The sequence below is a fragment of the Loxodonta africana genome, chromosome 8 (genome assembly GCF_030014295.1).
Source record: "Loxodonta africana isolate mLoxAfr1 chromosome 8, mLoxAfr1.hap2, whole genome shotgun sequence".
Classification (NCBI taxonomy): Eukaryota; Metazoa; Chordata; class Mammalia; order Proboscidea; family Elephantidae; genus Loxodonta; species Loxodonta africana.
In genome coordinates, this window is record NC_087349.1 from 119,603,692 (window position 1) to 119,629,611 (window position 25,920).

The window sequence follows — 25,920 nt, forward strand, 5'->3', positions numbered from 1 at the left end:
TCATTGTACACGCTGTTAGGTTTGTACGAACTATTATGCTCAAGGTCACACACCAACCAGTGTCTAAAGCAGAGGCTGGCAAACTCCCACCCGTAGACCATATTGATTAGCTAAGAATGGTTTGACATTTTTAAGTGGTTGAAAAAAAAAAAGAATACTTTGTGACATGTGAAAAGTCTATGAAATCCAAATCTGTGTCCATAAGGTTTTATAAGAAAACAGCCTTGCCCATTCCTTTGAAGCATTCCTGTAAACCATCTGGGGGTTTTGCCCTGCTTTATTCCCTGAGGAAACTACCCACCCACTGTCATCGAGTTAATTCTGACTCATAGCGACCCTACAGGACACTGAAACCACGCAAAAAGGGTGAGGAGCTGGGGCGAGGTCAGGCTGAGAATCCCCAGTCATCTGAGCTTTGGGAACCCCTTCAAAAGCACCTTTCGGAGGTGGGGGTGGGAAGCGGGTGTGCCTTGTCCACTTGTCAGGGCTCGGAAGGATGAAACTTGATCCGAATTTGCCCAAGAGGAACCCCTGGCACAGGGTAGGACCCTGTATCTAAATGCCCAATCTGAGAGTCATTCCTGGCTGTTTCTCTTATCGCTGATGGTGTTCAGTGAGGTTTTAGTAGGTACTTAGGAAACCCTGGTGGCGTAGTGGTTAAGTGCTATGGCTGCTAACCAAGAGGTTGGCAGTCCGAATCCACCAGGAGCTCCTTGGAAACTCTATGGGGCAGCTCTACTCTGTCGTATGGGGTTGCTATGAGTTGGAATCGACTCGACGGCAGTGGGTTTTTACATAAGCATCTTTAAATTTTATTAGGTGTGTCTTCGTTTTAAGGTATTTGCGGAAAAAATAACTTGCATATCAATTATTTTTCAAAGGTAAGTTTAAAAAATGAGTTGGTTTAATTGTCAAACTGGTGTGATTGTGACCAAAATCTCAAAGGGACTCATGAAAGGGCTAGGGGAGAGCCTGCCCAGTGGTGAGAGGAGCAGCGCCGTCTGTGGTCAAGCCTGGTGGCCAGTCCCACCTCTCTCTAGGTGTGCTACCTTGGGCTGATTTCTTGGGCAAATTCTGTGGTCCCTGTGGGCCTCAGCAACCTCATCCACAAGGTGAGAGTAACAACACATGCGTCTGAGAACGGTGAGCATTAAGGTGAGACTCCTGGGAGTGCCCCACACTCCGCCTGGTCCCTGGTGATGAAGCAGAACTGATGGATGGCTGAATCAATAAGAGGGTGGCAAGATGCAGTCAGACAACGCTGCTAGCCACCCCCGCCCCCCACCCCGGCCCCTGACTTGTGGAAAAGAGGATCCCAGAGGCCCGGGCTGGCTGTCTGGGTGGCATGGTGTCAAATGGACACTCGGGTCACTGGTGTGGGAAATTGCAGCATGGCAGATTGAGAGCATCGACCCCTTCAGAGGGTTGGCCATGAAGCTGCTTTTGTCATGGGGATCCCAGTGAGGCCTGCTGCATCACCCCAAATCAATCAAATCTGAGGAGGGCACCTGGATATCAACTTTTTTTCATTTTTTAAAATTAAGGTACAATTTACATAGAGTAACATTCACCTGGGTGCTCAGTTCAGTGCATTCTGCCACAGCTGTGTGAACACTACCACAATCAAGACATTTTTTTAAGAAGCTGCAGGTGATTCTAATGGGCTGCCAGGGTTAGACCCACTGAGTCCTGTCCACTCTTGGGATGGGGCCAGTGGACTAGAGAAACCTCTTATGGACAGGAGCTTGCAGAGCAGCAGAAGACCATGTGGGGAGGACCCAAGCATCCGGCTCCTCAGCCTTGGCGTGCAAATGGGTCAGACCGTTAGGCACACCCTCCTTCTTGGGCGGGAACCAGGAAGCAGGGGTCAGAGCACCTCGGGTTGGGGAAGGAGTAAGAAGTGGGGCGGGGAGCCCCTCCTGAGGGCCAGAACCCACTTCCTGTTTCACACCCTGCTGGGGAGGCACAGAGTGGGGACAGGGAACCAGAAGGCAGAGCTGGGCCTCTCCTGCCAGACTGGCCCCTATAGATCAGAGCCACCTGGTTTGGGTGCTCCTGCTGGAAGGATGGAGGACGATAAGGGCCCTGAGTACGGCAAGCCTGATTTTGTGCTTTTGGACCAGGTGACCATGGAGGACTTCATGGAGAACCTGAAGCTCAGGTAGACCCAGCCCGGGGTGGGTTCCCCACTCCTTATTCCTTACCCAGGGCCAGGGGGAAGAGGAGGAGGCACTGGTGTCCTCAGTGGGTGAGAGGGTGGGGTAGCGGCCACACACCCCCAGCCTGCTCCAGGCTGGACCTGACTCTTCAAGCCTGCCCACAGAGTTTCCTGAGATATCCATGGGGTAGGCAGATGAGGAGGACATTTTACGGATGGGGGAGAGCAACTGCCGTTATCATAGCTAGTCAGGACTGGACAAGGCTCCACCTCAGGTTCCCTCCCCACCCCCAGTGCAGCTAACTTCATCCTCTCCCCAGACTTTGAATTAACAAGCAGAGGATACCACCCAGGCACACCAGATGCCTTTCACCTTTCTGCCGGCAAGTGCTCTCCTGCCCAGCAGGCCCTGCTCTAGGCAGGCACCAGGCACTCCAACAGGGGTCCAGGAAGCTCCCCCATGTCCGAGACTGCTGCTCTCCTTCCAGCGCCCTCCCCTTCACCACCCAGACCTGATAGCATCCTAGCTTCATCTCAAGAGCGGTCAAAAGGGTTGAGGTGACTGCTCTCAGGGAGGATGTGCAGAGCAGAGGAAGGAGCCAGCTAGCAGCACCTAGAAGTGACATTTTTGAGGTAGTTTGGAAGGATGAGTAGGAGTTTGCCAGAGGGTGGAGGCAGGGCAGGCAGAAGCATGGGCTGAAGCAGGGCGAGGTGAGACAGTGTGTGTACCAGGACCTGAGCAAGGCCGGGTCACAGGGACAGGGAGGAAGGTGGACAGGAAAGACATCTTTACTTGACCTCTGTTTTGTGTCAGGCATGAGCTAAGCACTTTGTATGCATGATTTCATTTACTTCTTATAAAGACTGGTTTACAAGACAATGATGAGAAAATGACTTGTGAACAGCAGGTCTCTGCACATAGAGGAGACAGGACCCCAGATCCCAAGGGAACTAAGTCTAGGAGCCATTGGGCCACTCATCTCCCTAGGGCAGGAAGGTTTCCAAGAGAAAGCTGTAGACAGAACTAACACAAGGCACCTCACTGGGCCCTGTTTGTGAAGAGAAGTTTGAGAATGGTGTGTGAGTTGGTGGGGGAGGCGGGGATACTGAGCAGGTGCCAGAGAACTGAGGGCCATTGCCTGGTCTCCTCTCTGGGCCCTACCCGCAGACTCACGTCATCTGGGTGGGGCTGGCCTGGGTTTCCCTCACCCTCTCAGCCTCTCCTTCAAGACAGGAAACAGCCTGAGGCGTACCCCCCCACACCCACCTCCTTTCTTCTTGGGGCACTGGGTTGATCCCCACTTACCCTCATCTCTCTCCCCTCTGCATTTCCGAGAGTCTGCCCCAGGAGAGCCAGATGGAGACTAGCTGTCGGCTTCAGCTCTGTCTGCCACGCGAGCTAGTTCCCTCTCTGGGTAGTTCCCTTCTTCATAAAATGGGTGGTCAGATTCCTGTCTGCCCAGGGGCCCTGACTCAGCTCATCAACAAGGTTTTCCTGGGCTCCCCCTTCCCTCCCAGCACCCCACTCCTCCACACAGCTGTCTCCAGGATCCTGATGCTGTGGGGGCATGGTGCCTCTGCCCATGCAGGCAAATATTGTAGGACCTAGCCTTGGAATGGGGATGCAGGCAAGAGACCTACTAGCCCCCTGTGGGCCTCGTGAGCTCTGAGGACTGACCCTGCCCTGTCCCCAGGTTTGAGAAGGGCCGCATCTACACCTACATCGGCGAGGTACTAGTGTCTGTGAACCCTTACCAAGAGCTGCCACTATACGGACCCGAGGCCATCACCCAGTACCAGGGCCGTGAGCTCTACGAGCGGCCACCCCACCTCTATGCTGTGGCCAATGCTGCCTACAAGGCCATGAAGCGCCGGTCTCGGGACACCTGCATCGTCATCTCAGGTCAGATGGACACAAACCCAGACCCGGCCTGGCTCACTGAGACTCAGTGTCCTCATTTGTAAAAGATGGGGTGGGGAGGGGGTGGTGGGACTCCTGTAATGCCAGTCCTAGGGTGCTGAGTGATGGGGCAGAAAGCTGACCTAAGAAACAACTGCTGGTGGACCCACCCAGGTGATAGCGGCCTCACTGATTCTCCCATCTTTCCACCCACCTGCTGGCAGGGGAGAGTGGGGCAGGGAAGACAGAAGCTAGCAAGCACATCATGCAGTACATCGCGGCTGTCACCAACCCCAGCCAGAGGGCCGAGGTGGAGAGGTGAGGAGCAGGAGGAGGATCGGGCAAGCTGGGGAGGGCTTGGGTCTTGTACAGGAGACCTGGAACCTCGGATTGGGGAGCAAGAGACCAGAGCTTGAGCCCCACTCAGCCAATGATCCCTTCTTAACATGAGGCCAATGCAGATGTCCCTTGAGAAAATGCTGGGGTAAGATATGGCTGGGCCGCAACCAAGGGGAATGAGACACAGAAGGGGCAGCACCCTGCTGCATCCAAGGGGCAGCAAGACAAAGGATGTAGACAGAGAAGGGTGAGGAAACAGCGGAAAGGTGGCTTGCAGAGCAGTGGCATTAGTGGAACTGAACAAAGACTGGAGAAGCTGGCCAGGTCCCAGCCATGAGGACAAGAACACTAGGCAGGGCATCTGGACTGGGACAGGGTTTCCCTGCAGCTCCCAGCTGAGACGGCTTGCAAAAGCCGCTTCCTGTGTTGGTCGAGCACCACAGTCTCTTCCTGTTTGGGGGGGGGAGGGAAGGGGGGGAGGCAAGTCCAGGGTGGAGCAGACGTAGCCAATACTGCTGTGCCTCTGCAACTGGAAGTCAATGGCAAGTGGGCCAGGTGATGATGGACAGGTGCGGATGGAAAGGGCAAGGAGGTCACCATAAGAAAAAAGGATCCAGCATTTATGGAACACTGTTTAGGAGCAAAGCTCTTTGTAAACAGTCTCTCAGCAGTACAGACTGCCCAGTACCAGCATATAAAACTCAATTTTACAGCATCTAGAAGTGAGGTGACCAAAGGAGCAGTGCTGGAATGCAAACCCAGGCTCTAGGGTTCCCTTTAAGCAAGCTGTCTTCCAACCCAACCCTGAGACTTCAGGATTTTTGTGGGGAAGATTTGGAGGGGCAAACACTGGTCTAGGGATACTACTATTCCCCTGAAGGAGGACTTTACAGTATAGTCCCTGTACCCACGGTCCTGGCAACACAGCCCCCTTTTGCCCCCATGAAGGGTCAAAGATGTGCTGCTCAATTCCACCTGCGTGCTGGAGGCCTTTGGCAATGCTCGCACCAATCGCAACCACAACTCCAGCCGCTTCGGCAAATACATGGACATCAATTTTGACTTCAAGGGAGACCCCATTGGGGGTCACATCCACAGCTACTTGCTGGAAAAGGTGGGCCTGGCTGTTGCAGACCCTGGGCAGGTGGACTGGGAAGGCCCTGTGCCCCCCCTCGGCCCCTAAAAGGGGACCCTGACAGGTGCTGCGTGGGCCATACATGGGTACTGGGAGGGCCAGCTAGGGGCTGGAAAGGTACTGTCTCTTGCCTTTGGAGGGTCAGAGGGTCGGGCAGCCTCTATGACCCAGGCCGGGCTACTGCCTTCTCTGGGCCTCAGGATCTCCACCGCCCCGCCTGGCATGGAGATATGGCACAGGGGTGGAGGTGGGGTGGAGGAGGTGGGAGGGGTGTCAGATCCCCTTGCATTGCGCTGCAACTGAGGGGCGCTCATTTAAAGCGGTCCCGTTGAGTGGGCTCTAAAGGCACGGATTCCAGCTTTTCTTCTTTTCCTCAGTCCCGGGTCCTCAAGCAGCACGTGGGCGAGAGGAACTTCCATTCGTTCTACCAGGTGAGGGCGGGTAGGGGAGGCGAAGATGCACCGCTGAGGCAGTGGGGGCGGTCCTCTGTTCCCCCCGCCTGCCCTGCCCTGCCCCGCCCCACCCGTCGCCCCGCCCTGCTCCGCTCAAGCCCCGCCCCACACCCGGGGCTGTGGTTCTCTGAGACTCAGCTAGGTAGCTTTCCGGGAGCGTACTTTGCAGCACAGTTGTTCCACGGCCCGCCTTGATGCGTGTTCCCGTGGCACCGACTCACTAGCAACGTGCATCTTCACTCCAAAGACAGTCCCACGCGTGGTGGAAGGCCAGGGGTGCGTGCAGAGAGCCTGTGGATGCGGGTCGGCCTGCTGACCTTGCCCTGCAGCGCCGCCCCCCGGATACCTGCATCCAAACCTCTTCATTCATTCCCAGCCCTAGGCGTACCGCAATGAGGATAACGCAAACTCCCTGCCCCAGTCCGCGGTCTAGCAGGGGAAGTGCCGGAAAGCCGCAGGCGAATACATAAATAATTATAAAGCCTGCAAGAAGGTATAAGAAGCACCGTAGTGGAGTCGGACAGCAACAGTAGGGGGTGGAGAGGGGTGGTCTCCAAGAAGATGGGTTTGGAGCCAGACGCAGGTAGCTGCAGAGGAGCGATAGAGCCCGAGCTCTGAGCCACACTGGACGCTGCGAGCACTTGACCTTCGCTCTGAGCGAGAGACGCAGAGGACGAGCCGATCTGAGTTATGCTTAAAAGGACCACTCCCGAGTAGAGGAGGAACTGTAGGGCGACAAGGGCGGGGCAGGAACTCCAGGGACGGATCTGGGACCAGGGGCCAGGGTGAGAGAGGCAGAAGTCATGAGCATTCGGAGTCTGGGGCGGTGGAGCGGAATTAAAGCTTTTACTTTTTATATAAAACTTTTTACTATACAAAATGTTACATATACAGAAAAGTGGAAATAGTACATGTGCACCCATATACCCTCTATGCAGGGCCACCGTTGTTATGTTTGCCACGTTGGCTTCAGTTATCTCTGTATATACCCATTGTTGTTGCTGCTGTTGAGCCATTGGGAAGTTGCAAACATTGTAACTTAAGCCCGAAACCCTTCAGTGTTTATCTCCCGAGATCTTTTCCATAAACCCTGGTGGCATAGTGGTTAAGTGCTACTGTTGCTAACCAAAAGTGTCAGCAGTTTGAATCCAGTAGGTGCTTCCTGAAAACTCTGTGGGGAAGTTCTGCTCTGTCCTGTAGGGTTGCTATGAGTCCGGATCAACTCCACGGCAGTGGTTTTGTTTTGGTTTTTTTTTTTCCCATAAACAGAATATCATTATCACACTGAAGAAAATTCACAGTAATTACATAGTTTTATTTAATATCTAATATCCAGTCCATGTTTCAATTTCCTCAGTTCTCCCAAGAATGCCTTTTACCGTTATTTTGAATCTGGATATATATTTATGGTAACGCCAACAGCATTTTCCAATGCACTGGTTAAGAGGTGTGCTGCTCAGCTACAAGACCAGGCGGCCGCATGCCCAGACTACTGCAGCACCCTCGCGGGTCTCCCTGCTCCCATGCTCTGATTCTGCCTCCAGTGACACCTCCCTCCGGAAGAGAAAACACCCATGTATCTAGTCATCTCACTCCCCTCCTTGAAATTCCCGATACTCCTCGGTGCCCTCGGGGAGAGTCCTCCTAGCTATGAGCGCACTCTGCTCCTTTGCGGTCGGACACTGAGACTCTGTGGTCCTAACTGCAGTGTGAGCACCCTGAGAACAGAGGCTGAGTCTGGAGACACCAGGTGTCTGCCGGGTCGATGGTGGAGTGAACGAGAGCAGCTTGCCCACTTCTGTTTTTGCGTCTCTGTGTGTGTGCGGGCCCCCAGTAACCGGAGGCCTGACCGAGCCCCCAGTAACCGGAGGCCTGACCGAGCCCCCAGTAACCGGGGGCCTGACCGAGCCCCCAGTAACCGGGGGCCTGACCGAGCCCCCAGTAACCGGGGGCCTGACTGAGGGGCCTCTGTTTCCTTTAGATGCTGCGGGGGAGCGAGGAGGAGTTGCTGCGAGACCTGCACTTGCAGAGAAACCCTGCACTGTACGCCTTCACCCGCCAGGGAGCAGGGCTCAATGTAAGTGGGGGCGCAGCCTCACGCCAGCACTGGGCACCAAGGGCTCAGTCCGGGCATGGACCTGGCTCCGTGTGTGTGTGTGTGTGTGTGCATGAGCACGCACTCAGTGGCGCCCTGGGCCCAGACCGGCGCTATGGTGAAGGGAGCATGGTGTGCTCAGTATGACCCTGGGCAGTGGACACGAGACACTGGGGGTGTGCTGAGCTCACTATGGCACTGGTTGGTGGAAACAGGGCTCAGTGTGGCCCTGCAGTGGTGAACACTTTCTTCCCCAGGCCTTGGACAGTGATGAGAGGAGCCACCAGGCGGTGACCCAGGCCATGAGAGTGATTGGCTTCAGTCCTGAGGAGGTGGCATCTGTTCACCGGATCCTAGCCGCCATATTGCACCTGGTGAGTCTGAGTGGGCCTTGAGATTGCCACCTCCCACCTGGAGTACCTGACTGGGAGCCGCTCAGAGAGAGGAAGGGACTGGCCTGGGATTCCCAGAGATGTCGCCAAGCTTCCCTCCCTCACTGAGCTCAGTTGCCCATCTGGAGTCTCCCTTGAAGCTGGGCCCTGAGCTCAGGTTCTGCACCCTAGAACCCGAACCAGGTCAGGCTTGTGCCCGCTCGGTCAAGCCTAATAGATAACCCTTTCATAAGATGGAGGTGTGGCCTGGGGATGGTCATAGCTGCAGCATCTTGCAGACCCGCCTCAGTTCTGTCCATTACGTGCTGGGTGGCTTCTTTGGGTGGGTTATTTGGCTCCTCTGAGTCCCAGTTCTCTCAGAGACAGACTTCCTCCAGCAGCTGGGGGAATCAATGTGGCCATTCCTGTAATGTTTCTGGCACAAAGCCTTGTGAATGCTCTGATGGGTCCTCTGTGTGCCCCCTCTCGACCCCCCCATTTCTGATTGTGCCTGTGGTTCACTGCAACCAGTTGACCACTCTGGTCTGAGCAGAAGCCATGGCTCCACCCCTTCCATCTCTCTTGCCTTCTCTTCCTCTCCCACCCAGAAGGGTGCAGGTTCCATTGGCCTGTACTCTGTTTATGGTTCTCCCATTACTAGGGAAACATTGAATTTGTGGAGACAAAGGAGGAGGGGCCAGAGAAGGAGGGCCTAGTTGTGGCTGAGGAGGTGCTGGTGGACTATGTGGCTGAACTGACGGCTACACCCCGGGACCAGGTGCTCCGCTCTCTGCTGGCCCGCACAGTGGCCTCGGGGGGCAGGGAGCTCATTGAGAAGGCCCACTCCACAGCTGAGGCCTGCTATGCCCGGGATGCCTGTGCCAAGGTACATGGGGGCAGGAGGTAGGAGGGGAGCTCCAGGGGCCTTCCTGGAGGGGCAAGGCGAGAGGGGCAAGCAGCAGCCTCCCCTACTCCCCCCAGGCAGTATACCAGCGGCTCTTTGAGTGGATTGTGAACAAGATTAACAGTGTCATGGAAGCCCGAGGCCGGGACCCTCGGCGTGATGGCAAGGACACAGTCATCGGCGTACTGGACATCTATGGCTTCGAGGTGTTCCCTGTCAACAGGTGGCTCAGCCAACCACATCCCAGCTCTAACCCCAAATCCTCATGGCTTCGAGCCTCCTCTTCTGCCTTGGTCCTGGGGGAGCTTGGCTGGGAAGCAGGGTGTCTGGCTTCTCCCCTGGTGGGTCCCTGGGCTAAGAGCTATTGCCCTCTCTATGCCTGTCTCTGCAGTACCACTGACCAGTGATGCTCTGTGCCTTCTTCTTGATGGTGGGGGTGCTGCAGAAAGCCCAGGACAGCTAGGTTTCAGGGCCCTCTTCCCCCACAGGCCTTCAGATCCACTTCAGAGCAAGCGCTAGAGGCAGGATGAGGCCCAGTAGGGGTCTCAGCACCAGACCCCTCAGACAGCTGCAGGGAGGTGTTTGGGGAAGGCAGTCCATCCAGCAGTAAAAGCCCCCTGGCAGGATTGAAGGGGGGTCTCTGAAAGCCCCACCTCATCCCCAGCTTTGAGCAGTTCTGCATCAACTACTGCAACGAGAAGCTCCAGCAGCTGTTCATCCAGCTCATCCTGAAGCAGGAGCAGGAGGAGTACCAGCGCGAGGGCATCACCTGGCAGAGTGTGAGTTCACTGGGGCGCGGCCTGCCCACCAGACACAGGGCTGTCTGCCTGCTTTCAGCCTTGGAGGGTAGAGTGCAGCACACAGGGTAGAGGGCATAGATGGAGGGCCATGCCATGAGGAGCAAGGAGGGAGTTTGCAGAAGGCCCACAGGAAGCCTCCCTGTGGTCAGCAGCCTGTGGGCTGGTTCTTGCTGGCCCAGCAGGGAGTGAGCACTGTGTCAGGCGCACAGTGGTGTGGGTGTCGCTGGAGCAGAGAGCAGCTGGAGAGATCAGCGGAGAGAGGCTGACCTCACTGAGGCTCTCCCCTGCTTGCCTACGGTCCCCAGATCGACTACTTCAACAATGCAGCCATCGTGGAGCTAGTGGAGCGCCCCCCCCGGGGCATCCTGGCAGTGCTGGATGAGGCCTGCAGCTCCGCGGGCTCCGTCACTGACCGGATCTTCCTGCAGACCCTGGACACCCACCATAGGCACCACGCACACTATTCCAGCCGCCAGGTGCCCCCCTACCTCCTGGCTACCCCTCTGATTACCCCCCACTTGTCCCAGACTGAATGCAGCGTCTGGGGTGGGCATGCAGACGCCATGCTGTCTGAGTCTTGATGGGGCCTGGTGGGTCGCTGTGGCAGCCTCTTGTGGCTCCCCCACACTCCTCCCACATCTTCTGTGCTTAACCTTAGGCCTGTCCCCACAGCTTTGCCCCACAGACAAGAGCATGGAGTTTGGCCGGGACTTCCGAATAAAGCACTATGCGGGGAATGTCACGTAAGGGCATCAACCCCGCCTCAGTCCCTGAGCCCCGCCATGGGTATCCATTCCTCTGTGTCATGAGGCAGAAGTGCCCCAGGGAAAGGGAAGTGAAATGCAACTTAATTGCCCCTTCTCTTCCCCTGTTTATCTTTTAAGAAACTGAAAACATACCCTTCCCCAGATTTGCAAGTTAACATGAAACCGGGTTTCTAAGATGCGGGTTCTCAGCCCTGGCTGCACAATACATAGAATCTTCTGGGAGCTTCTAAAAAATGCCCAAGTCTGGGACCCACCCAGATGAATGAAATCTGCTTCTGTGTGTGTTGCGGGGACAGCCAGGGCTGGGAGCTAGTGCTCCACTCCTGGGAGCAGCTTACCAAACTAATGCACTTTGGAGCCATCCTGCTAAATGAGGCCAGTGGGGAGAATGGGAGGCAGGTGAGAGGAAGGAGATGGGTCATTGCTCCAGGTAGCCCATAGCCAGCCTGCCTGCCTGTCCAGCCTGTCTCATGCTGTACCCACTGAGCCTGGCCAGGCAGTCGACTCCTTCCTTCCCTCACCGACCCTGGCACCTGCAGGTACTCTGTGGAGGGCTTCATTGACAAGAACCGAGATTTCCTCTTCCAGGACTTTAAGCGGCTGCTGTACAACAGGTGAGTGTGGGCGACCAAGGGAGAGCATTCATGGACTCACAGGGGCTTCCAAGACTGTGGGGTCTGCCTCTTCCATTTCATGGCTGGAGAGATGGGCTGAAAGCTCAGGCTGTACAGTACATGAATGGCAGGGTAGGGGAGGTGGCTGCTCCCCTGGAGGAGCTGGCACTCAGCTTGTGTCTGCAGCACGGACCCCACCCTGCGGGCCATGTGGCCAGATGGACAGCAGGACATCACAGAGGTGACAAAGCGCCCCCTGACGGCTGGCACACTCTTCAAGAGCTCCATGGTAGCCCTGGTGGAAAACCTGGCTTCCAAGGTATGGACACCTAGCTTCATCCCAGATCCTTCTCTCTGAGGCTCCCGCTGCCCCTGCACAGACTGAGCCTTTCATCCCACTCTGGGTAGAGGGTACCCCCTGCACAGGTCCTGCTGTCCAGGCTCGGGGCCAGCCTGGACTCCATGTCATTCACCTTGTAAGGAGTAGAGAACAGAGTTCGCATTGGAACCCTGGCCTTCCCTGGCCCCATTGCCTCTCGGCTGGGGCAGGGCTGAAGAAGACCGTGTTCTGAGTCAGGTTGCCCCAGCCCAGCACCTGCCAAGAGCCACCAAGGGCAGCAAACTGGCATAAACTTCCTTTGGGAGCTTCATGCCCAAAGCCAGAGTTTGGGTGGGGGCAGGCCTCATGGCAGGGCTGAGTTAGACAGCAGAGAAGCCATCCTGACTCCTTGGGCCTCTCTGTGAGACAGGGTAGGGCTGGTCGTGGAGATGCCACCCCTTTACCCTGCTCAAGGCCCCTTCTGTCCGCTGGCTACCCCTTCAGTGGCCTTGTTCTGCCCATGATCTCCCTTGCCCCCAGCTGCCCTCCTGACCTCAGCCCTTTTGCCCTCCACCCTTACCCACCCCTGCGTAAGCTGAGCTCCTCCCCGCATTGGTGAGGCTCCTCTCCACCATACTGGGGCTGCCTGAGTTCCCAGCTTGGCAGCCTCAGGCTGCGAAATTAGCTCCTATCCTGCCCCATGGGGGCTGTGGTGGGGCAGGGTAGGGCAAGAGCTGGATGCTCTTCTTTGAGTTTTGCATTGAGTTCCCTCTGCCCCTGGCCATGTCTTGCAGGAGCCTTACTACGTGCGCTGCATCAAGCCCAATGAGGAAAAGGTGGCTGGGAGGCTGGATGAGGGCCACTGCCGCCACCAAGTTGCATACCTCGGGCTGCTGGAGAATGTGAGGGTCCGCAGGGCCGGCTTTGCGTCCCGCCAGCCCTACCCCCGATTCCTGCTCAGGTACTAGGCCTCCCCGCCATGCCTGCTCCATTCCCTGGCCTCTTCTGAATGTGTGGAGGCCCCAGGCCCTAGGCGCCCTGATCTCACCTCCAAGGGCCATGCTCCCTGTGGAAGCTGAGAGATAGGCCTGGATGGTCTCCAGTGCAGCACTTCTCAGATTCAGCACAGGCTGCTGACCTCAGATACTAGCGATGTTTACCAGAGAAGTGTGCAGACAGAAGTCTCCAGGCCCTCCCTCTTGAGGGCCTGGCCTCTCACTGCCCCTTGTCCATATGGTGACAGGTACAAGATGACCTGTGAATACACTTGGCCCAACCACCTGCTGGGCTCGGACAGGGCAGCTGTGAGCGCCCTCCTAGAGCAGCATGGGCTGCAGGGGGACGTGGCCTTTGGCCATAGCAAGCTGTTCATCCGCTCACCCCAAACCCTGGTCACGCTGGAGCAGAGCCGGGCCCGCCTCATCCCCATCATTGTGCTCCTGCTGCAGAAGGTGAGGGCGGCAGGACGTGGGCTACCAGGGGCAGGGAGATACTGTAGTCATCCCTGTGGTTGCAAGAGACAGAACCATAGCTCCAACCGACTTAGGCAAAAGTATGGGTACAGTTCAGGTGACTACAAAATCCTGTTGGCCACCGACCTCGGTTACTCAAAACAAAGTTTCAGGAATCTAGCTTGCTTTCCTTCTTCTCCCTCCCTCCCTTCCTCCTTTCTTTCATTCCTTCCCATGCTTAGGGAAAAGTATGGATAATAGTGTACAGAGCCCTCATCCCCAGCTTTGCCAGCAATGACACTGGCCAGCGTGATTTGCATACACACCTGTACCTGTGATTTTTAAGCAAATCATCTCATCTACAATGTATACTTCCAAAGGATAGGGTTCTTCCTTCTCTCCGCGTAACTTTTTATTTTGGAAAATTTCAAACCTAGAGAAAAGTTGAAAGAATAGCATGGTGTATACGCATGTACCATGCGGCTGGATTCCTGTAATTGCGAATTTTTTCCCTTACACACACCCATATGTACAGATTGATGTTTTTTTCTGAACCATATAAAGTAAGTTGCAGATATCAAGACAACCCTAAGTACTTGAGCAGACATAAGCTCAGAACAAGGACAACATCCATCCTAACCACAACAGCATTAGCACATTCAAGACATTTAGCACCAATAAAAGAATAGTCTATGTATCTGAATATATAATATGTAGGCCATATTCGGAAACCCTGGTGGCGTAGTGGTTAAGTGCTATGGCTGTTAACCAAGAGGTCAGCAGTTTGAATCCTCCAGGCACTCCTTGGAAACTCTATGGGGCAGTTCTACTCTGTCCAATAGGGTCACTATGAGTCGCAATCGACTTGACGGCAGTGGGCTTGGTTTGGGTTTTAGGTCATATTCAGATTTCCCCAATTGTCCCGATATTACACATTACACTTTGAAAATCCAGAATCCGGTCAATAATCCCATTGTATTTGGTTACCTCTTTTATTTCCTTTAACTTGCAGAGGTTATTTTAACATAATACCATTATCATGATTTAAAAGTGAACTCTGATTGGTTGTTGTCACCTAATATCCACTCTGCATTTCAGACTTCCTCAGTTGTCTCATAACTGTTTCATGGTTCATTCACCTCGGGTCCTAATATCAGCACATACTGCAGTTGACAGCTACATGGCTGGTCTTTTTCGTCTTTAGGTTTCCCTGGCTGTCTGCCTGGTGGGTTCCACAGTCTGGGTTTTGAGGGCTGCAGCCTTCCATGTTCCTCTGTCTTGGGGTCTCCTGGGGGTGGGTAGTTAGATCTAGATGGGTAAGATTCGAGGCTGACTTGTCGGCAGTTGCCCCTCATGGGTAAAGCTCCTCCATCTGCCTCTTGCTCTGTTCTCATGATGTGTTCTCCTGGGCACCCTAGTAGCATCAGGCCCGTGTGGCCCCAGCTCAAGAAGGGCAGGAAGGCTGCTGGACCATGTGCCCATCCACTAGTCAATCTGAGGGTGGGGGAGAATATGGCTCAGGGAAGCCAGGAGGTGGCCCTGCTGGCCTGTGCCAGTGGCAGCAAAGGGAGATATGCGAGGGTGTTCCTGGGAAACGGGCAAGCAGAGGACATCCCATCAGGGGGGCCCAGACAGCCACCAGAGGAAGCTTGGATCTGTGAGGCCTAACCTGAGCTCTGTCCTTCCAGGCGTGGCGGGGCACCCTGGCCCGGCGGCGCTGCCGGCGCCTGCGGGCAGTCTACACCATCATGCGCTGGTTCCGGCGGCACAAGGTGCGCGCCCACTTGGGGGAGCTGCAGCAGCGTTTCCAGGCCGCGCGGCAGCCCCCTCTCTACGGCCGCGACCTCACCTGGCCACCAGCGCCTGCAGTGCTGCAGCCGTTCCAGGACACCTGTCAAGCGCTTTTCTGCAGGTACTACCTCCCTGTTCCCCATTCCTGAACACCTCCTCCCCTCCCCCACCCTCACAGTGACCTGCTAAGTAGACTCAGCTAGCCCACCTTGTAAGTGAGAACACTGCTGCCTGGGGCCCCGCTGCTTTGGGACTCTTTTCAGGGATTTGGAGGTGGGTGCAGGCCTCCCCCCCAGCAGGGGTTGAGGGCTGCCCACTGCAGAAGGAGAGTGGCCAGGTGAGGGAACTGCACTTGAGCAGAGCCTTGAGGGCTGAGTAGCTCTCCAGTGGAGGGGTACCAACAGAACAGCGCTCAGGTCTCAGGGCACATGGGGCTGAGACCCGAGAGACTACAACGGACTCTCTCTGTAGATGATGAGCTGTAGAGGTCACTGGGCACAGGAGTGGGGTGTGCTCTGGAGGCAGGACTAATGGGAAAGGTGGGATGGAGAGGGGACAGCTCGGGGTCCTCTGCCCCCAGGTGTCCAGCTGACTACCCTTCTCTCTCCCAGGTGGCGGGCCCGGCAGCTGGTGAAAAACATCCCCCCTTCAGACATGGCCCAGATCAAGGCCAAGGTGGCCGCCATGCGGTTACTGCAGGGGCTGCGTCAGGACTGGGGCTGTCGGCGGGCCTGGGTCCGTGACTACCTGTCCTCTGTGAGTACTGGGCACGACCAGGGCCAAGGAGAAGGTCCCCTGGCCAAGAGTGTGCATCTTCCTGCACCTCAGCAGACCTCTCCTTGGGCATCTGAGTGTCTTGATCCTGCTGCCCTGCTTCTACCACCGCCACCCCTACCCCCCCACACAGGAGGAAGGCTTTATTGAACCTCCCACCCAGTCCCAGCTGCACCCCACCCTGGGCCAGGCCTCACACGCATCACTCTCTTTAGTCCTCAAGCTGTGAGTTGGGCATCCCAGTCCTGCTCTACCGGTGGGGTGATGCATGCACAAGGCACAGGGCTGGTCCCTGGTCTCTGCCTTCACACCTGGCGCTGCCCCAGCTACACACTGCCAGGTCCCAGGCTTGAGGTGCAGCTTCTGGGTGGGGGTGAGGGCATGGAGGGCAAGGGGAAAGAGGGAAGGGCCCAAACCTGTGGTGCCCAGACTTCCAAAGTGCAACAGGATCCATGTCCCTTGCCTCGTTGGGGGAGGAACCCACATTGCAGGGGTCTGGCTAAGGAAGGTTCCCAGTAACCCTTGGTTTCTTGAGGTAAAGGGCCAGTGGCCAATGAGTCATGAACCACACTCTGAGCATTATTGACCCAGGCAGATTCTTTTTGTCTCGATCCCAAGTTGGGTCATAAGATCCCACGCCAAGCAGTGCACCCCTCTCCCACCCATCTGTCCTCAGGCCACTGACAATCCCACAGCCTCAGGCCTCTTCGCTCAGCGGTTGCAGACCCTCCGGAAGAAGGACGGCTTTGCGGCTGTACTCTTTTCTAGCCATGTCCGCAAGGTTAGAAGCTGGTGAGGGGAGAATGGTGGGCACGGGGGAGACCCAGGAGGATCCCTTAACCCAGAGTCCAGCTCAGGAGTTCCACAGCTGCTCCTGAAACCTTAGAAACCATCAGCTTCAGCCCAGTCAGGAAGGAAGCCAGGCAGGCCCAGACCTGAGTCCTTACTTAAGGCTGGGGCCCCTCTAGCTGCACTGCAGGCAGGCCCCTGGGTCCGGGCCAGGACTGGCAGTGACAGCTACACCCTGTTATCTCTCCTGCAGGTGAACCGCTTCCACAAGAGCAGAGACCGGGCACTCCTTCTCACAGATCAGCACTTGTACAAGCTGGAGCCGGGCAGGCAGTACCGTGTGATGCGGGCTGTGCCTCTCCAGGCAGTAAGCCACAACAGTCAGGAAGGGGGAGCTGAGGCAGGGGCGGGGGCTGGGGCTGGGGCAGGGGCAGAGCAGATGGCAGGTTCCACTGGGCATTGGGCCTGCTGGGCCCTGGGAGGGCAGACGAGAGACTAATGAGTTTCTAAAACTCAGCTGGGATCCCGTCACTTCTCTGCTGAAAACCCTGCAGTGGCATCCAGTTGTTTGTGGAAGAAAATGCACACTCCTGTCTGTGTGGTCAGCTCCATTAGCCATGCCAGTGCAATCTCCTCTTCCCCAAACCTGCTCGGGACTCCCCACCTCTTTGCATCTGGGAGGTCTCCCCCTTTTCCATGCCAGCACACACCCAGGCCCAGCTGCTTCTTCGGGGGCATCTTTCCTGGTACCTCTGGGTTGGGCCTGTGTTCCTCTTCCTCCCTCTCCTGGACTTATTTGCCCCTTGAATTACAATTCCTTGTGCCCATGTCTTCTCTCCCACAGGACAGGACAGGACCTACCTGAGGCAGGGGTCAGGACCTGAGGGCAGGGTCAAGGCCTGAGGCAGATGCCAGGGCCTGAGGGCAGGGTCAGGATCTGAGGGCAGGGGTCAGGGCCTGAGGGCAGGGGCCAGGGCCTGAGGGCAGGGGCCAGGACCTGAGGGCAGGGACCAGGGCCTGAGGGCAGGGGCCAGGGCCTGAGGGCAGGGGCCAGGGCCTGAGGGCAGGGGCCAGGGCCTGAGGGTAGGGGCAGGGCCTGAGGGCAAGGGCCAGGACCTGAGGGCAGGGGCCAGGACCTGAGGGCAGGGGCCAGGACCTGAGGGCAGGGGCCAGGGCCTGAGGGCAGGGGCCAGGGCCTGAGGGCAGGGGCCAGGGCCTGAGGGCAGGGGTTAGGACCTGAGGGCAAGGTCAGAGCCTAAGGGCGGTGTCAGACCTGACGGCGAGGTCAGGACCTGAGGGCAAGGGTCGGGGCCTGAGGGCAGGGGTCAGGGTCTGAGGACAGGGTCAGGGTCTGAGGGCAGGGGTCAGGGCCTGAGGGCAGGGGTCAGGGCCTGAGGGCAGCGGTCAGGGCCTGAGGGCAGGGTTTTTACCTTTGCGTCCCCAGGGTTTGGGACATCCCTATTCTGTAAGTCAAAAGGGCCTTCAGAGCTGCGTTATCTAGTAGGGTTGCCACTAGCCATGTGTGATTACTTAAATTAATTAAAATTTAATATTCATTTCCTGAGTTGCACTAGCCCATTTCAAATGTTAAATAGCCACATGTGACCCATAGCTGCTGTATTAAAAAAAAGCTGTATTAGACCTTGGCAAATAGAACCTTCCACCATTCCAGAGTTCTGTGCCCTGGGGTGCACTAGTGGGTACCTTGGCCCCTTTTTCGTAGGTAGGGACCCTGAGCCAGAGATGGAAGGTGATGGTTGAGGATGACAGTGGACGCTCAGTGAGGGAGCGTCCTGCATGGGGCTCGGGAAAGGCTTTCCAGGAGGGGTACGCGATGGGCCCGGCAGGTTGGCGGAGGGAGGTGGGCGGGGCCTGGACGGAGGTGGTGCAGAGAGGCGGGACAGCTGGGAAGGGCACAGGGTGCACGGGGCACTCCTGACCCAAGCCTACGCCTAGGTGACCGGGGTGAGCGTGACGAGTGGGCGGGACCAGCTGGTGGTGCTGCATACCCGGGGCCAGGATGACCTGGTTGTCTGTCTTCACCGCACCCAGCCGGAGCTGGACAACCGCGTTGGGGAACTAGTGGGCGTGCTAGCCGCGCACTGCCAAGGGTGAGTCCTGGGCAGGGAGGGCCAAGAGGGACCTGGAGCCCTGGCCTTGCCCTGACCCCTCTCCTCTGCCCCGGCCCCGCTTCAGGGAGGGCCGGGTCCTGGAGGTCCGTGTCTCTGACTGCATCTCCCTGAGCCAGCGCGGAGCCCGGCGCCTCGTCTCCGTGGAGCCCAAACCTGAGCAGCCGGCGCCTGATTTCCGCTGCAGCCGGTCTGGCTTCACCCTGCTCTGGCCGAGCCGCTGAGCTGGCCTCCTCACTGGCTCACTGCATAAATAAAGTCTCTTGTCCTCTTCTGGTGTGGGCCTTGTGCCTCTAGTACACATGGGAAATGGTCCCTCCACTCCCACCTGGACAGGACACCCCTGTGGTCCACCTGTGCCTGCTCTGTGTGGGCTGCCTGTGACCTTGGCAAATGGCCTCACCCTGAACTGGGGCAGGAGAGGTGGGCATAGCAAGACCCTGTCCCTGGGGCCTGGGCTTGGAGTGTGGTCTGAGAGAGGCGCATCACCTCTGTGAAATGAGGTCCTGTAAGACTGCCCCATCCTGACAGCAGTAATCCCTTTCCCGGTCTCCCAGAGGGAGGGCTCCGGGCCTGTTCCTGTCTGCCTGGTGAAGGCTGGGGTTCTGGGCCTGTCAGGTGGTGGCGGTGGGCAGAGGAGTTCCCTGGAGGAAATCCAGAAGCGGCCACTGTATGCAGAAAGTAGGGACAGACGGAAGAGGCAGACCACTCCAGATTGAGTAAGCAGTCTAAGGTTTATTATGGGGAAAACTTAGATACAAGGCGAGGTCCTGGGCAGCATCAGGATGCACAGATCTTGGCGCTACTGCCCCAAGCTCCAGAGATCACATAGAGGAGCTAATGTGCCTGCTGAAAGGGAAGAGGACTTGAAGCACTTACTGATGGACATCAAAGACTACAACCCTCAGTATGGGTTACACCTCAGCATAAAAAAAACACAAAAATCCTCACAACTATTTAGGGCAGTGGAACTGTTCTGTATGATACTGTAATGGTGGTCACATGACATTATGATTCGTCAAAACTCATAGGACTGTACAACACAAAGAGTGAACCCTAATGTAAACTATGGACTTCAGGTAATAATAACGTATCAGTATTAGTTCATTAGTTGTAACAAGGAAACCCTGGTGGCATAGAGGTTAAGAGCTATGGTTGCTAACCAATAGGTCAGCAGTTCGAATCCACCAGGTGCTTCTTGGAAACTCTATGGGGCAGTTCTACTCTGTTCTATAGGGTCGCTATGAATTGGAATTGACTCGACAGCAACGGTAATTGTAACAAGTGTACCACACTAATGTAAGATATTAATAATAGGGGGAACCGAGTAGAGGAGAGAGAAGGAATGTGGGAACTGTCTATACTGTCTGTTCAATTTTCTGAAAACCTAAAACTGCTGTAGGAAATAGTCTATTTAAAAAAATATATTCTTTTCAATTAAATATCAGATAAAATTGTGGTGGGGGGGAGTGGGGAAACTTAGCTAAAAAGGAAAAGAGGGAGGGCAGAAGTCCAGTTTAAGATACCATCCTGTTTGAAAATGCTATGTGAACCTTCACCAAAAATACAATAAAATATATTAAAAAAAAAAAATTCTCACAACTGGACCAATAAGCAAAAAAAACAACACCATGATAAATGGAGAGAAGACTGAAGTTGTCAAGGGTTTCACTTTACTTCAATCCACAACTAACGCCCATGGAAGCAGCAGTCCAGAAATCAAATGACATATTGCATTAGGCAAATCTGCTGCAAAAGACCTCTTTAAAGTGTTGAAAAGCAAAGATAACACTTCGAGGACTAAGGTGCTCCTGACCCAAGCCATAGTATTTTCATTCGCGTCATAGGCATGCGAAAGCTGGACAATAAAGAAGGAAGACCAAAGAAGAATTGATGCCTTTGAATTATGGTATTGGTGAAGAATATTGAATATACCATGGACTGCCAGAAGAATAAAAAAATCTGTCTTGGAAGAAGTACAGCCAGACTGCTTCTTAGAAGTGAGGATGGTGAGACTTTGTCTCACGTACTTTGGACATGTTATCAGGAGGGCCTGGTCCCTGGAGAAGGACATCATGGTTGGTAAAGTAGAGGGTCAGAGAAAGAGAGACCCTCAACAAGAAGGACTGACACAGTGGCTGCCACAATGGGCTCAAACATTGCAATGCTTGTGAGGATGGTGCAGTACCGGGCAGTGTTTGTCTTTGTTGTACAAAGGATCGCTGTGAGTTAGAACCGACTTGACGGCACCTAACAACATAACAACAACAGTGTGGGCTCGTCATGCAAACTCCCTTCCCTCAAGTCCAAAACGTCCAGATGTTATCGTTTGGATCTGGGTTCCTTCAAGGATATTATGTTCTTTGGCCTCCCACTCATTTTTGGGAATGGAAGCGTTTGCCAGGACTGTAGTCAGCTTCAGGCCTAGAGGCAGCTCACAGGTCCTGGATCGGTCATGTCCTCATTTGTCCTGGAGGGAACAAAGCAGGCCTGCTGGCTGGCTGTAGGTGGTACTGCCAGGGAATGATGCACTGTGAGGCACCCGTCTCAGCTACCCATTGTAGGATATTGGGGTGCAGGTGTCTGAGGCCATGGAAAACCTACTTCTGAGACAGAAGGGACCAGAGTAGTACCCAGATCTCCTAGCACTAGGGAACAGAGCTTGGTACCTGGGGTTCCACAGGGCACTCACCTGGAAAGTAGTTCAGTCATGAGCCCCTCTCTCCTCCTTCCATGGGCACTCACCTCTGTGTTCACAGCTGCTTCTTCCCTCTCTTCTTTGGGGCACACTAACTTCATGGGCTTTCCTCACTTGGTTGCACAGCATTGGTATGGGGAAACACGACTGTCTCCATGGCCTAAAGGTGTGACATCTGAGGACTCAGAACTGTCCTAGTCCCTCTCCTGTGCTTCCTCTTGTTACTATGGCTGAGCCTCCCCAGGTGGCTGACGCCAGGTCACATCTGCCATGCAGATCATGTCTGGCTGTCCTGTGCCCTAGGTGCTCAGTCTGCCCAGCAACCAGAGTCTCCCCAGGCTCAGGAGGCCTCCCTCACAGAGTAACCAGAAGTGAAAGGGTTCACAGGCTGCTTCCATCTTAAAGTCATAAACTATCCTTGCAGACCACCCCTGGCAGAGGCGCTGGTAAGGAAGCCCAGCAGCCTCTGTTTGCTTTTGCCCAGCCCTCCTTTGGGCACTGGTGGGCATGCAGAATCCAGACCTCCTGCAAGGCCCTGTCTCCAAGTCCTTTTGTCTTATAACTGTGCCTATTCTCTCCCAGACAAGAAAGGCCAGGTAACACAATGTTTCTCTAGACTATCTTCAATGTTTGTTTAGTGTAGGTCTCACTGACCGGCAGGTGGTCTCAGAAGCTCACCAGTGTAGTTTCTGGTTCTAGTGCCTAGGATGGGTCCAGTGTGGGCATTCCAGGAACATTCACTGACCAGCTAAACGAAAATGTTTGCTAATGGCACCACAGCAGGGAAGGCCACCTACCAGTGAAAAAATGAAAACAGGTTCAGGCTTAGAGAGAAAGGACCAATTAAACACAGAGAGGGGTTTCCAGGGGGCTCTGTGTCCCCAGGGGAGCCCAGGCCACCCTGCAAGGCCAGAAGGTTCTCTCCTGGTCCTGGGGGCCTGAAGGGGCATCAGAGTCCTTCTGACCCAGCCCCGTGCCTGGCACTGCCAGCTCCTCATCTCTCAGAAGGGCTTCCTTCCAGCAGAAGGGTGCCAGTTTTGCAGTCTTTGGTTTTGATCTGCTGAGGTTGGGAAGTGTTCATATTAAAAGAGTTTGATTCTGGAAGTCCTAGCCAGAGCAATTTAGGCTAGGGGGGGAAGAAAAATCCGAACTGGGAAGGAGGAAGTAAAACTATTCCTTTTCCCAGATAATGTGATCTTATAGAATCCACAAGAAAGCTACTAGAACTAATTCAGCAAAGTGGCAGGGTACAAGAGCAACACACAAAAATCAGTCAGGCTTGTATCCACCAGCAGTGAGCAAGCTGAAAAGGAAATTAAGGAAACGTTACCATTTACAATAGCATCTAAAAGAATGAAGTGCCTAGGAATAAAATTAACCAGGAAAATGAAAGACTTGTGTTCAGAAAACTATAAAACATTACTAAAACTAATTAACCCAAAATCAAACCTGTTGCCATCGAGTTGGCTCCAACTCATAGCAATCCTGTAGGACAGTGTAAAACTGCCCCATAGGGTTTCCAAGGAGCGGCTGGTGGATTCGAACTGCCCACCTTTTGGTTAGCAGCCATAGCTCTTAACCACTGCGCCACCAGGGCTCCAAAAGAAACTAAAGACCAAAATAAATGAAAGGACATTCTGTGTTTGCAAATTGCAAGGCTTAATATAGTTAAGATGTCAACACTACCCCCCAAAAAAAAAAAAACCCAAAGCGATCTACAAATTCAATGCAATTCTGTGCCTCCAACTACACTACAAAAGGGGCAAGGTGAGCAAATTCAATCTTTATCATTAACTGTGTGATAAGGATCACCATGAATCCATTCCTGTCTGGAAATAAATCCAGGTTTTACCTTCCCACATCTTCATGATCCTCATCACCAGCCATTCCATGGCATTTCCTCTCTACCCTAAGCACCCAGGGTTAGGTCAGATGTCATCCCTGGCTACCCTGAGCCAGATCAAGACATCCCTGGCCACTCAGGGCCAGGTCATTGGGTACCAGCCACAGACCCAGGAGTCCACCTAGCTCCCTGGACTTTAGCCACACTCCCCTCCTTTTGCCCCCTGGAGCTAGGAACATAAGCAAGAAGGACTCTATCCTTGTTCACTGACTGCCCACGTAGCCTTTCTCTGTCACCCAGAGCTGAATCTTCCCAAATCAACTGCCTCTGCAGCCCTCCTCTGAGTTAACTGCCCTAAGCAAGTCAAAGTCTCATTGCCCCTTGTGGGTTTGTTAATTCTCTAGAATGGCTCACAAAATTCACAAAGGCTATTGCCTACGCTTACAGTAACCCATTTATTATAAACTGATATGAGAAAGGATGCAAGTGAAGAGATGCAAGGTCTGGGGGAAGTTCTGGCATGAGGCTTCCACTGGGCCCAGGGACGTGCCGCCCTTTCCTGGGCAGGAATGTATTTTCCAACCCAGGAAGCCCAAAAAAAGAAGGCTCCAAGGCCCAGGGTCCCTTAGTCATTGGGGCCTCAATGCATATGCACAGATCAGTGAATATGCATGATTGACTGCATTTATGCTCCTCTCCCTTCCTGAGGTTAGTTGCCAGGTGATGAGTTGTGGGGGTCACAACTCACTTGCACATGTTTAAGTGTTGCCTGGCTGTTTTAGAAAAGCAATGACACCTTGATTGCTGTGGAATTTCAAGGGCTATTTTCCTGGAACAGGAGACAAAGGACAAACCTTGTTCTTTGCCCCACACAAATCCTCATCAAAATTCCACCAGCTTTCATTGCAGAAATAGAAAAGCCAATCCTCAAATTTATATGAAAGGGCAAGGGACAGCAAACAGCTAAAGCAATCTTGAAGAAGCAAAAACTAGGAGGACTCACACTTCCTGATTTAAAAACATATTATGTTGTTGCTGTTAGGTGCCGTTGCGTCGATTCCGACTCATAGTGATCCCTTGTGACAGAGTAGAACTGCCCCGTAGAGTTTCCTAGGCTGTAATCTTTATGGGAGCAGATTACTAGGTCTTTCTCCTGGAAAGCATACTACAGCTACTGTTAAAAAAAAAAAAAAAAAAGGTGTGGGGGCAGAGTCTGACCTCCTCCCTCTTTTCACGGGGAAAGGAGAGTCAAGACCGACAGCCCATGGCTGACTTCTATGAGGCGGAGGTCAGACATGCCTCCTTTCTCTGCCGTCTTTACCAATTCTGACACTAAATGTCCTTCCCACGGCACTCTACTTTCCTGCTGGGTTTGATAGTTCATTGCAATGGCCACATAGAACTCGCAGACAATACTCACAATTATGGGGTTTTTCAGGGAAGTAACAGGTTACAATTCAGGTTCAGGAACACTCAGGATACAGTTCTTCCATCAGGACAGCCTCTTTTCAGCTGTGCTCAAAGGCACACCTCTCTCTGGCCCCAGGCCTCTGCCCTACTCAGGCAAGTGTTACAAAGCTCTTTTAGCTAATAAGTGCCCAGAAGCACACCACTCCACCAGTAAGCCTTGACCGAAGGCACTCGGCTTTCTCACTCCATTGGCAAGGAAGTCTGATGAGTGCTCTCCTATGGTCTCTTCTGCAGCTGTTTCTCTGTCACTGCTTCACCGTTTTCAGGGTTACAGATTGCTCCCTGTCTCCTAGGTCCAGGAGCTTCTCAGCACAGGGATCCTAGGTCCAAAGGATGAGCTCTCTGCTCCTGGCTGTTCTTCCTTGGTAATGGTGGGATCTCCTTCCTGCCTCTGAAATGGCTCATCTCAAGCCCAGCAGGGTGGCAAAAACTGACCAATCCCTTTGGTGGGTCACAATTGCCCTATCTGCACAGTCCCACCCAATCACTTGGGTGGGAGTTACAAGGCCACGCTAGAAAGGCCACACAAAAGCCATCCATCGCACCGCAATTACGTTTCTTTGAAAAAAAATTGTATAAGACCAAAGGGTCAACAGCTATTTTAAAGCATAGACGAGAAGGTTGGGATTGGGGGGCAGGGGGATTAAGCAAATGGAAGTGAAAAACTAAAAGAGGGCCAGAGTTGGTGTACTGAGCCTGCACTTTCTAGTTGGGAGACCATGGGCTGTCTGAGCCTCGGCTCGCTCTTCTGCACTGTAGAGAGGACACTTGCCTCATAGGGTGGCTCTCATGGTTCCAGGACACCCTGTGCCTGGCCCAGGACACGTGCATCTTTTATAATTACACATCAAGTGAACGTCTTGTTATTGCTGTTCCTTGTGGTATATTTCAAATAACTACCCTGTCAACCCTCACTCTAAAATTGGGAAGAGGCTTCAAGTATTGTTAGAATGGAGGAGCACTTGGCAACACAGAGGCCTATCTGGTCCACTCTGGTTTGGTGCAGAGAGGCTCCTTAGAGAACTCGTCCTCTGCAGGGGCCTTGACAAAGTGATACTTGATTTATGGGAAAAGGAATTAAAGGGTAACAAAGGAGTTTTTCCTCAAGCTCTCGATGACCA

General features: G+C 54.4%; 1 protein-coding gene across 7 annotated transcripts; it reads left to right on the forward strand.

Moving 5' to 3' along the window:
- The first annotated feature begins 1,860 nt into the window (after positions 1-1,860).
- Positions 1,861-23,213, forward strand: MYO1G (myosin IG). Of its 7 annotated transcripts, none has more exons than XM_064290251.1 (22): positions 1,861-2,161; positions 3,853-4,061; positions 4,283-4,376; positions 5,346-5,511; positions 5,910-5,963; positions 7,966-8,061; positions 8,337-8,453; positions 9,112-9,336; positions 9,432-9,577; positions 10,019-10,133; positions 10,460-10,630; positions 10,827-10,897; positions 11,461-11,535; positions 11,722-11,854; positions 12,649-12,815; positions 13,098-13,305; positions 14,994-15,217; positions 15,708-15,852; positions 16,547-16,651; positions 16,913-17,026; positions 18,616-18,770; positions 18,856-23,213. In XM_064290251.1, the coding sequence occupies exons 1-22, from the start codon at positions 2,067-2,069 to the stop codon at positions 19,010-19,012; spliced, it is 3,042 nt and encodes a 1,013-aa protein (XP_064146321.1). In that variant the 5' UTR covers positions 1,861-2,066; the 3' UTR covers positions 19,013-23,213. The 7 variants fall into 7 exon arrangements, 5 of the variants coding, with proteins under 5 accessions (XP_064146321.1, XP_064146322.1, XP_064146324.1 ...); XM_064290252.1 differs by lacking the exon at positions 18,856-23,213 and adding an exon at positions 18,383-18,486 and having other exon boundaries at positions 18,616-18,717; XM_064290253.1 differs by lacking the exons at positions 1,861-2,161; positions 3,853-4,061; positions 4,283-4,376 and adding an exon at positions 4,383-4,542.
- Positions 23,214-25,920: the final 2,707 nt, after the last annotated feature.

What these genes read in the sequence shown, in the direction of transcription:
- MYO1G (XM_064290251.1), top strand. Translation starts at nt 2,067, where the DNA reads ATGGAGGACGATAAGGGCCCTGAGTACGGCAAGCCTGATTTTGTGCTT. An exon ending in CACCTGCATCGTCATCTCAG is followed by an intron (nt 4,062 to 4,282) that starts GTCAGATGGACA and finishes ACCTGCTGGCAG; the next exon opens with GGGAGAGTGGGGCAGGGAAG. An exon ending in TGGAAAACCTGGCTTCCAAG is followed by an intron (nt 11,855 to 12,648) that starts GTATGGACACCT and finishes CATGTCTTGCAG; the next exon opens with GAGCCTTACTACGTGCGCTG.